General features: G+C 63.4%; 3 protein-coding genes across 3 annotated transcripts in view; 1 reads left to right on the forward strand and 2 right to left on the reverse strand.

Moving 5' to 3' along the window:
- Positions 1-1,064: 1,064 nt before the first annotated feature.
- On the reverse strand, positions 1,065-5,273 carry EMIHUDRAFT_74910 (putative ABC transporter; the record flags this gene model as incomplete). Its single annotated transcript, XM_005773814.1, has 3 exons — positions 1,065-1,967; positions 2,031-4,110; positions 4,396-5,273. The coding sequence occupies 3 exons, from the start codon at positions 5,271-5,273 to the stop codon at positions 1,065-1,067; spliced, it is 3,861 nt and encodes a 1,286-aa protein (XP_005773871.1).
- Positions 5,274-5,854: 581 nt separating this feature from the next.
- On the forward strand, positions 5,855-6,363 carry EMIHUDRAFT_444465 (hypothetical protein). The gene has a single exon (XM_005773815.1). It carries the CDS (start codon positions 5,953-5,955, stop codon positions 6,319-6,321), a length of 369 nt encoding a protein of 122 aa, XP_005773872.1. The 5' UTR covers positions 5,855-5,952; the 3' UTR covers positions 6,322-6,363.
- Positions 6,364-8,872: 2,509 nt separating this feature from the next.
- EMIHUDRAFT_469801 (long chain acyl-CoA synthetase) overlaps positions 8,873-10,678 on the reverse strand; it is a 4,492-nt gene continuing 2,686 nt past the window's right edge. Inside the window, exons 14-23 of the mRNA XM_005773816.1 lie at positions 10,539-10,580; positions 10,408-10,472; positions 10,313-10,339; positions 10,182-10,243; positions 10,046-10,112; positions 9,923-9,970; positions 9,772-9,849; positions 9,562-9,702; positions 9,407-9,490; positions 8,873-9,230 (exon numbers count right to left, since the gene is read on the reverse strand). Of these exons, the coding sequence (XP_005773873.1) occupies positions 9,147-9,230; positions 9,407-9,490; positions 9,562-9,702; positions 9,772-9,849; positions 9,923-9,970; positions 10,046-10,112; positions 10,182-10,243; positions 10,313-10,339; positions 10,408-10,472; positions 10,539-10,580 (698 nt within the window). The 3' untranslated portion in view covers positions 8,873-9,146. The remainder of the gene's footprint in view (positions 9,231-9,406; positions 9,491-9,561; positions 9,703-9,771; positions 9,850-9,922; positions 9,971-10,045; positions 10,113-10,181; positions 10,244-10,312; positions 10,340-10,407; positions 10,473-10,538; positions 10,581-10,678) is intronic.

Below are 10,678 nucleotides of genomic sequence, written 5' to 3' on the forward strand. Positions count from 1 at the left end.
GTGGTCACCTCCGCCTCAAAGGTGCGACGTGCGACCTGTCAGTGCACTATCCCCGATCGCAGCTGCCTCTGCGCGTCCTGGGGATGTACCTTAGTCGCGCGCCGGAGACGACTCGACGCCGCTGAGATCGGAGATCAAGCTCTGACAGGTCGCACGTCGCTCCTTTGACGCCGACGTGATCACCCGTGCAGATCACATCAGGACACGGTCTCGACGCGCTCGGTACGACGCCTGCGACCCGTCTCGGGTCAGGTGGCACGACGCTCATCGCGCCTGCCAGCGCTGCCGTGCAGGTTGCCACGACGAGGTCGAGCACGCTTCTATACGCTCGCCCAGCCTTCCTTTCCATCCCATTAGGCAGCCTGGGAACGGTGGCGATCAGAGGCAAAGCCTACGAGGGGTGGTGGAACCACATGTCACGGCTACTGCCGGCTCGACCCCACGATAGCCTCCGAAGGCTGACTTTGAGGCACCATCATCGGACGATGTCGACGAGCTGGGTCGCTCTCGCGGTAGCCCGATGACCTCCCATACTAGGATCATCGGCCATGGGCATGGCCGCAGGGAGCGCGGGGCGGGGAGGGCGCTGGAAGCAACACGGAGCTCCGTGTTGGACGTTTTCAAGATTAGCGTGTCAGAGAGTGAACTGGAACTAGCCCCCCTCGTGAGATCTAGATCTTGCATCTTCTCTGGTTCTCTCAGTTCAGAGATGACAGAGTTCTCCCGGGTCTCTCTGCGCTCTGTGGGTGTCGTGCTATCCTGCTATCGGTGGATCGCCTCTCGCGCTCTCTCCTCACATGTCTCTCCTCTCCTCTCGGACACGGAGAGTTTCAAAGCCAGTTCTTCTCTCTCCGTACCTGTACGCCCCTGTCTCGAGGTACCTGTAGCTGTACCTGTGCGCTCGGGTTGGGTTTATTTATTTGCGTGTCGAGTGACCCCGCGCCCCGGAGCCCGCGAGACGGCAGACGCGGCTCGCGGGGCGACGGCGCATATGCCCCTCACGGTGTGGCCTCAGCCTCACCCGCGCGCCAAAACACAGTCACACTGTGTCACAAGGAGATCTATCAGCTTGTGCCCGCCGAGATCAGCTCAAAGTACACGCCCGAGGGCCCAATCTGCAGCAGCTCCTCGTGCGAGCCATGCTCGACCACCCTCCCCCCCTTGACGACAGCGATTTTGTCAGCGCTACGGATGGTGGAGAGGCGATGGGCGATGGTGACGGTCGTGCGCCTGTGCTTCGACATGAGTTCGTCAAGTGCCTTCTGCACCACCCTCTCACTCTCGTTGTCGAGGGCGCTCGTCGCTTCGTCAAGCAGCATGATGGCGGGCTTGCGCACGAGGGCGCGCGCGATCGCGATGCGCTGCTTTTGCCCGCCCGACAGCTTCCCGCCGCGCAAGCCCACCTGTGTGCTGTAGCCCGCGCCGAGGTCGCGCGTGATGAAGCTGTGGGCATTCGCGGCGCGAGCCGCTTCTTCAATCTCGCTTTGATCAACGCCCTCTTTGCCGTAACCAACATTCTCTGCGACCGTGCCCTCGAAGAGCACCGGCTCCTGCCCAACCATCCCAATCTGCTGCCGAAGCCACCGCAGGTTGAGTGTTCGGATGTCGACTCCGTCCAGCAGCAGACTACCCACTTGTGGGTCGTAGAAGCGCTGGATAAGGGCAATCAGCGTGCTCTTTCCCGAGCCCGACGGGCCGCACAACGCGACCACCTGGCCCGCCGCAATCTCGAGCGAGTAGCCGCGGCAGGCCGGGCGGTCGAGCGCCGTCGGGTACGAAAAGACCACACTTCGCACAGAGATTTCGCCGCTAACAGACGGCAGCCGCGCACCATCCTCCGAGGTGGGGTCGATGCGCGAGACGCGGTCAAAGCGTGAGAGGAGCTCCTTGGCTGCTTCTGTGGCGGCACCTGCGTCGGAGGCCATCATGGCCATCGACGACATCTGCATCATGACCATCATCATCGCCTGCCGGAGGGAGGGGCCGGCCGTGTTGGGGCGAGGCGTCGGGTGCAGAGGAGGCTAGGCGACAGCGGGACAGCGCACCATCATTGGGACCATGATCTTGTCCATGTAGACGGTCACATCAGTCTCGATGCACCCTGTGGCGTCCACCGTCAGCTCAAACTGAAATAGCGCACCGACCGACGCGAGCCACATCCCGTAGTAGAGCTGCACGCCAAAGATGAGGAAGATGGTGCCAAAGGCGAGGCCCGACGTAGAGCCGCCGTAGAGGGCGCGCTTCTTGCCCGCGTTGAGCATCTCATCCATCTGCGTGCAGTAGTCGCTGTAGAACTTGATCTCTGCGTTGAAGGAGGCGACCGTCCGGATCCCGAGCACCACCTCCCCCACCATCGACCCGGCAGACCGCTTGACGTCGGCGTCCTTGTCCTTCTTGCCCTGCTTTCCGGCGTCCATGGGCATCATCGCGGCCATGGCCACCGCCATGGCGGCCCCCATGATAGGGAAGCAGCCCAGCACGACGAGGGTCACGCGCCAGTCGCCCCAGTAAAACATTGTAAACACGACCGAGACCATCATGGTGATGGACTGCGCCATGGTTCCAAGCCTCTCGCCGACGACCCCTTGCACCAGCGCCACCTTTTGACCCAGGAACTCGGTCAGCGCGCCCGTCGAGTTGGCGTCGTCATCAAAGTAGCCAATCTCCATCTGGAGCAGCTTGAGCATGCAGTGGTGTCGGAGCGCCTTCACGAGGTGCTCGCCCGCGACGCCGAGGGTGGCCATGAAGATAAGCTCACAGCAGTGCATGGCGAGACCAGCGCCCAGGAAGATTAGGGCCCACATCGTCGCTTCGGACTGGACGGTGTCGGGGTTCACGGAAGCGAGTGCTGTCAGCGAGCGCATGAAGAGCAGGCCGAAGAAGCCCTTCCCTACACCCGTGATGGCAGAGCAGACGAGTCCGATTCCGTACAGCTTGCCGTCGCCGGCGGGCGCCATCCGCATCAGCCGCAGCATCGGGTCGGGGCCCTGTTTCTTCGACTTCGTCTTGCTCGCTGCAGAGCCGGCGTCCGTCTCCTCCTCCGCCCCACTACCTGTTTGCTCGCCGTCCTCGCAGGCCTGCTTATCCTCGGGTGATTGCGCGGTCGAGCTGTCCCTGACCGACGCCGAAGCCCGCGACATTGTCTCGGTATCCCTCTCCTGATTCTCCTGCTGCTTGGCCGCGAGGCCAAAGAAGACGCCGCCCTCGCCCTTGGCAAGCAGCTCATCGTAGGTGCCCTCCTCGACGATCGACCCCTTTTGCACCACCGCGATCTTGTCGCAGTGCTTGATGGTTGAGAGCCGGTGGGCCACCGTCACCGAAGTGAAGCGGCTCTGCGACATGATGTCCTCGAGCGCAGCCTGCACGACTCTCTCGCTCGCATTGTCGAGCGCTGACGTGGCTTCGTCAAGCAGCAGGATGGACGGCTTCTTGATGATCGCTCTTGCAATGGCGATACGCTGTTTCTGGCCGCCCGAGAGCTTGCCGCCTCCGAGCCCGACCTGTGTACCAAAGCCCTTCGCCAGACTTCGCGTGATGAAGCCGTGCGCGTTTGCTGTGCGCGCCGCTGCCTCGATCTCTTCGCGCGTAGCGTCATCCTTGCCGAGCGCGATATTCTCGCTAACGGTGCCCATGAAGAGCATCGGCTCCTGCCCGACCAGCCCGATCTGCTTCCGCAGCGCCTTGACGTTCATCGTCCTGACGTCGATGCCATCGATGAGCACCTCGCCCGAGAGCGGATCGTAGTAGCGCTCGAGCAGCTGGATAAGAGTCGACTTGCCGGACCCCGACGGCCCGACGAGCGCACACGAGGAGCCGGCCGGGACGTGAAGGGAGTACCCATTGCACACGTGCACGGCTGGCGCCGATGGGTATGCGAAGACCACGCCCCGCACCTCGATCTCGCCGGCGAAGCGCTGGACAACAACGCCCTTGTCAGCGAACGAGTCGATGGGAGGCTCGCGCTCAATCACGGCGAGCACGTCTCGGCAGGCTGTCACACCCTTGGTGAGTGCTGTGATGGGCGCTGCGATCTGCGAGGCGCCCATGACGCCCTGAAAGATGGCCTGCGTGGCGATGTAGATTACGGCGAGGGTCACTGCGCAGGCGGGGCTCGAGCCGGCGGTGGCGAACTGCTCCTCGAAGGAGCTGCGCCTCTCCTCGGCGGTCAGGTTGGAGAGGAGCTGGTCGGTCCACAGACCGATAGTCGCGTTGCCGTCCGCGTACAGGATGGTGTCGCCCGTGTTGCACGTCATCAGGAAGGGGGTGAGGTTTGGTCCACGCTCGGAGCATGAGAGCGTAGCCTGGGTCGGGTCGAGCAGGGAAAATGCGTCGAGCTGCACCGGGTCGTAGGGGTCGCAAACGTGAGCGCAGTACTGCGCTTGAGTGGGCGCGTACGTGTAAGGAAAGGTGGTGCCGCGGTACTCGGACACGAGCTTCCAGAGCGCAAATAGGACGCCGACCGACATCACGTAAAACATCGATGCATTCATGGTCGAAACGGCGAGGAAGATCTTGTTGGAGAGGCGGATCGAGCCCGACTCGGCGGACTCAATGTGGACGTCGTACCGCGCAAGTGAGTGGTGCTCGAGGCCGAGAGAGGCGACTGTGCGGATCGACGATAGGACCTCGGATGCGACCCCGCCTGCGCCCGAGTAGGCGTCGGCGAGGAGCTTGGTGCGCCGGTCGAGGAAGGACAGGAGGAGCGAGACGGAGGGCACGAAGGTGAGCATGGCGATGGCGAGCGTCACCAGCGCAATGTCCCACGAGTAGTAGACTGCTATCACCAGCCCGCCGATGAACTGGCCTCCATTAGAGAAGAGGTTGCCGTTGGAAGAGTGCAGCCCCTTCTCAATGTGTACGAGAGCCTCGCCCATCCGCGTCGACAGCTCCTGCGGCCGGTTCACGTCGTACCAACCGACATCCTGTCTGAGGATGGACTTGAGGTACGCCTTCTTCCACGCCGTAATCTGGCGATGCTTGGCCCACTCAAGCGCGATTGAGGCGGCCATTTCCGTGCCGGCCGTCGCGGCACCAAAATAGCACATGGAGACGAAGATGTGCAGGCCCAGGTCGCGAAACCCCTGTGGCGTGTTGAGTCGCATGTCAAAAAACTCGGCAAAGATGATGAGAATGAGAATCTGCAGCACGCCAAAGACTAGCTTGAACACGCAGCCGCAAGTGACCAGCACAACGTCCCACGCCGTCGCAAAGTAGAATAAGGAGCCAAAGAAGGAACGCGTCGCCGAGGTCTGGAGCGCGTCATCCAGCGGCATTTCCTTGATCGGGCTGTCGAGACCCGGATCGGGCACCACCTTGCGCGCGTTGCGAGGCATGCCCTGTGGCACTAGGAGTGCGGTGGGCAGCCTCACTCGCGGGGCCCGATCGCGGCTGTTTGGAGAGCGGTCGGCAGGATAAGCGGCGGAGACGTTTCGCCCCTCGCTACCCCTCTCGTTCGTTTGCCGAGTTTCGCCGATCCTTGTGCCTCTCTGTTCCTCCCCCCGCGCTTTCTTTTTTCGCGCGGGCGTGTGTGTGTGCTCGATGCTCACTCCACTCTTCAGTCTAGCGGCCATAGCAGCACAGCCGCGTCTGCTTTTAACATCGGCCGGCTTGTCCACACCGGCGCTGGCCGCAGCTTTCAGGAGAATGGCCAAGGACGCGCAGCCGGCTGGCCCGCAGGGTTTCGCCGTGACCATGCTCGTGACAGCGGCGATGGCTCCATCCTCGCGCGCACCCTCCTCGCGCTCGCCAGGTGAGCTTCGCCGACGCCGCTGGGCAGACGCGCGGAAGAAGGCGCGGCTCCTCGAGGCGGAGCTGAGTGCGCTCATAGACAGCCACGTCGAGATTGACTGCCTCTGCTGTGCTCGCGACGACGGCGATCGCGTGCGCACGTCGCTCCAAGGCGCGAGCTGTGTCTGGGTGACGGGTGGTAACACCTTTTACCTCTGGCACCACATGCGCTCTTCTGGCTGCGCCGACCTCGTCCAGCAGCGAGTCGCCGAGGGCGTGCTCTATGTCGGACAGTCGGCAGGCTCCATCGTCGCTGGTGAGTCAATCGAGACGGCCTTCTGGAAGGGGTGGGACGACCCCGACGTCGTTCCCGGCGTGGAGTGGTCTGCGGAGACGCTAGATGCAATGAGCTTGGCCCCCGACCACCTCTTCTTCCCTCACTACTCTCCGGAGTTCGAGCCGCTCGTGCAGAGAGAGCGAGTGAAGCTGCCACCAACTACCGCGGTTGTCGCCCTGGCTGACGCCGGGCCTGCTTATGTGGTGGGCGACCTTGCGAGCGAGGCGAGTGCAGAGCCTTGTGCGTCTCAGAAGTAGCGGACATAGGTGTGTGTATACGTATTGGGTATTGTGTTTTCTCGTGTGTGGAGATATCTCAATACTCAAAAAATACTGGGCTGGGTCTTTAGGCATTGTGGGGTTGGCACTCCCATCGACCCTCATGACCTCCTGCGGTCTCTGAGATGGACACCAGTGGGTGTGGGACCACAGCCAGGATACACTCGAAGGCTGGGTAAGCAGTAGAGGTCGATACTCGACGCGTCCCACATGGTCTGTGTCGCTGTCGGCACGCTGTCGACAGGACGTCGAGCGACACCGGTGGCAGTGCCACCCAGGAGTGGTCGGGCGGTCTCCCGTCATGAGAGAGTCACCATGTGATCCGTATGATGATTCCTGACAACCGCCTCAGTCAACTTTCGTCACAGTTCCCGCTCTGAGAGGAGCTGCGGGTCAGTTTGACAGCTGGAGCTGTGTCGCCGGCGTGCGGCGGCCTGCCTCCGGAGGTAAGGTAAGGTAAGGTAGATTTCTCCACACACACAAAGTGGTGGGGCAAGGGGGGGCGACCCTCGCATCTCCACGCCCGGACACGGGCAGGAGCCCCACGGCATTCAAAGTGCAAGCACTGGCCCGGTGCACGTGGGTGAGCAGCCTGCCCCTCCCTCCCGACAAACCAACTCCCGCACACACACAATCGCACTCTGGCCATCGAATGACTCCGAATGACTCACTGTGTGTGCTAAGACAGAATCTCCGCAGACATCCAAAACGGGCCGTGCCGCGTTTGTGGTGTCTTCTCAAGCACTAGCATCCGGACGCCGCACTCGAGCGGGCGGGTCACATCTATGTGGGCCCAGTGTGCGCACTAGGCGCATATGCTAGTGCTATCCTGCCCTATGGGAGGCAGAGGGATGGGGGGAGGGGGGGGCAGAGGTAAGGTGGGGTGAGACTGGGGAGGGCCTCAAAGGTCCTCCATGGGGGTGGGGTCCGGCCCGAACAGGTCGAAGCCGGTCCCGCCACGTGCTCTGAGGTGGACATTTTTTGGTCACCGTGAGAGAACGCGTTCGAATTTTCACTCCGGAACTTCAACTCCGCACGCGCACCGGCCAGGGCTACAATAGTGCCAGTGAGGCGGAGGCGCGAGTCGGAAGGCCGCGACCGTGATTTGGTCCCCAATTTTCCTACAATCGCTGTCGACCCAGCCACGTACTGACGTATGTGCACGGCAGGTACTTTATATCTACCCGGCCGACTGCACGCTAAAGGCTACACACTCACACACCACTTGCAGAGTGGCTCTCCCAGGCGCTCACCCCACGGCGGAGGCACGCCAGCCCCGGGCAGCCGGCCGTCGCTCGCCTAAGCGCCTATGCGGCCTAAGCGGGGGGTGCTTAGGGTGCTTAGGCGCTTAGGCAGCCCTTGCGAGCGTGGCGGCGTCGTAAATACAAGTGACTCCGATGACACTGACAATGCTCCTGCTAGTGTCATCGCTCAGAGAGAGCAGCCTGACGCACGTCGTGACTGTCTACCACTGGCCCTGGTCGCACACTGCCACTGAGCTGCGCTGGTGCGGAAACTCAGCATCAGGTCGAGAGTCGAAGAAGGTCGCGGAAGGTCGAGTCGAGGAAGAGAACACGATCAGGGGCGGGGCGGTAGACCGGTCCGCAGCGCCATATACGTGGCAAAGGATGCGAAAAGTGCCCACTGAAGCTTCTGCACCTTGACTTCAGGTTGAGCTGTGATGATGCCCACAGCACCAGCAGCAAAGGCGGGCGGGCCGACCCCGCGGCCATCGCCGCCGTCGCCGCCGCCCCCTCCGCCGCCGCCCCCTCCGCCGCCGCCGCCACCTTGGGCTACATCGCCCGCGCCGCCGTTGCACACCGGCTCTCGTGCTCATTCAACGGCGCCTAGAGTTGCAGGCCGGCGGCGCTGACGTTGTCGTGGTCGGGCTGACCAACGTCGGCGCGGGAGGGAGGGGGCAACGCCGTGATGAAGAGCGCGAGAGCGAGCGCCGAGAGGGCCCAGCTTTTTTTGCAGCAGCCCGCCTGACATGCAGCCCACTTGCCGACGTGCGTCCAGCATTCCCCCCCCTGCTATAGGACGAACGCCGAAGTTTGCTCTCCGACGCCGTGCCGAGCGAAACCTTTTCCTTCGACGCCCGGCGACGTAGCCGGGCGAGCGGAATAGGGCAGCCCTAGAGAGCACCTTGAGGCCGTTCAATAGAGCCCGTGTTATAGTCGAGGGTCGATCGCCGGCCGGCGCAGTGCTGCTCTGACCGCTCCGCCGGGCCGCCTCCGGGCCACCGCCGCGGAGACGTGCACATAGGCAAGTTGGTATTTTCATATATGAACTTCAAAATAACATTGGCTAATCTAATCCTACTCATCGCAACTCGCCAGGAACACCCCCACACTATGGGGTCATTGTGTAGCCCTGCTTAGAAGGAAAAGGTTTACTGCAAGGTCTCCGTATGGCTCTATGGCTCACCGTGTAGTCGGCCACCCCGAGCCCATGCCCGCGCCGCGGAGGGCTCTCCCCGCTCTCTCCGTCCCTCCTAGCGTCCCTCCAACAGTCGCTCACGACGGACGAGCGGCAACCGGAACCGGGCGTTAAATGAACAATACATCTCGAATGTGTACTACACCATCACAGAGCTCCGCTGGGCCTCCCCCACAAGGTGTGCTGCCTCCGTCGCCCGCCCTTTTTGACAGGCGGAGCGAAGGCAGTGCGCTGAGGTCTCCCTCCGCTCGCACAGCTCTCGACTCGCGCCGAGAGCGTCGAGCGCATGCCCCCTCTCCCGCCCCACACCTCGCCGCCTCACCCGCGACGCCGTCACCGCGCCTTCTCCGCGCCCGCCATCCGACTCAGCGGATACCCTTCTTCTTGACGACCTCGAGCTCCTTTGCGTTGTGCGCGAAGCACTTCTTCGGCACGAGCTTCTGCGTCGCCTGCTCGCGGATGGGCGCTGTGAAGAGGATGTGAAGAGGCGCTTTGAAGAGACGCTAGAAGAGACGCTGTCCACACCCGACCCGCTCGGCAGGCCCCCCTCTTGCATTGCCGCCAGGCAGCCGTTCTCCGGGCTATATCTCGGCTGGATCTCGGCTGGATCTCGGCTAGATCTGGCCGTCAGGCAGCCGTTCTCCGGGCTCCACGGGTCTCCGACGAGCGGGTAGACGGCGATCACCGTCTCGAGCGCGGTGAGGCCAGCCTGACCAAGGACCAGCTCTCTCTGAAGGAGGAGCAGCCAGCCCCCAGCCTCGAGAGCGCGGCGAGGGTAGCCTTCTTGGCCTCCTCCTTGAAGGACGCGACGACGAGCGCCTGCACCTCCGGGTTGGCGGCGAGCTCCTTCGGCTCGCCCTCGATGCCGACTCCCTTGGCCGCCTCGACCAGCGCCTTCTCCTTGACTTGCGCCAGCGCGACCTACCCCACCGCATGCCTCGCGTCCTCTCGCGCCATCTCAGCGACCTCCGTGGCGTGCGCGAGCGGCACCGAGCGGTCGAGCGTGTGGTCGGCGAAGCAGCAGACGCCCCCCGCCTCCACCTCGACGAAAGGAGAATTGTTGTAGGCCTGACGAGTGCAAGAATGGCTCGGTGAACGACTCAAGCGCCTCCGCCTCGAGGAGGGGGGAGCTGCTCCACGCCGTGTTCATCTTCTCGAGCGCCACGTACTCGCCGCCCTTGAGCTTCACCTGTCCTCACCAACCAGCCGCAATGACGGAGCGAGCACTGAGACCACGTGCCTCGCCCCGCCTCCGCAGGCGCGCCAGATTCTTCTTGCGGTCGACGATCTTGAGCGCGCCGCCCGGCGTGAGCAGCCCGATGTCGCCCGACCTGTTCACAGCCCACGCCTGTGAAGAGACGCCGTTCACCGCCCGGCGCGAGGTCAAGCTGTCGCCAGACTTGAACCAGCCGTCGGGCGTGTACTCGGAGGCGGTGAGCTCCGCCATCTTGTAGTAGCCGACCTGAGGGAGGCATGAATGAACCACTCCACCGATGGAGGCGGTGGGCTCCTCCGCCCTGCAGCACCACGCCGACAGGTTGTTGCCTCGCATCCAGACCTCGCCGCGCCTGTTCAAGTAGGAGTCGTTGGTGAGTCTCGAGTGGCTGGTTAGTGTCGCATCCAGACCTCGCCGCGCCCCGCGCAGACTTCGCCCGTGCAGTGCAGCGTGTCGGTGGTCAGGTAGGGCGCGCCTGCTCCTCACCAGCTGTTGAGTTGGCATGAGATGTTTCATCAGCGCCGGCCGGGTGCGGGCGCGCCGTCTGCGTCGGTGATCTCCGGCTCAGAATGGAGCGTCACCTAGCCTCGGGTCACCTCGGGTCAACCTCGGGTCAATCTCGGGTCAATCTCGGGGCTCTGCCCCTCTCGGGGTGAGGCCGGGAGGGGCAGCGCCGCCTCC

Source organism: Emiliania huxleyi (genome assembly GCF_000372725.1).
Source record: "Emiliania huxleyi CCMP1516 unplaced genomic scaffold EMIHUscaffold_326, whole genome shotgun sequence".
Taxonomy (NCBI): domain Eukaryota; phylum Haptophyta; order Isochrysidales; family Noelaerhabdaceae; genus Emiliania; species Emiliania huxleyi.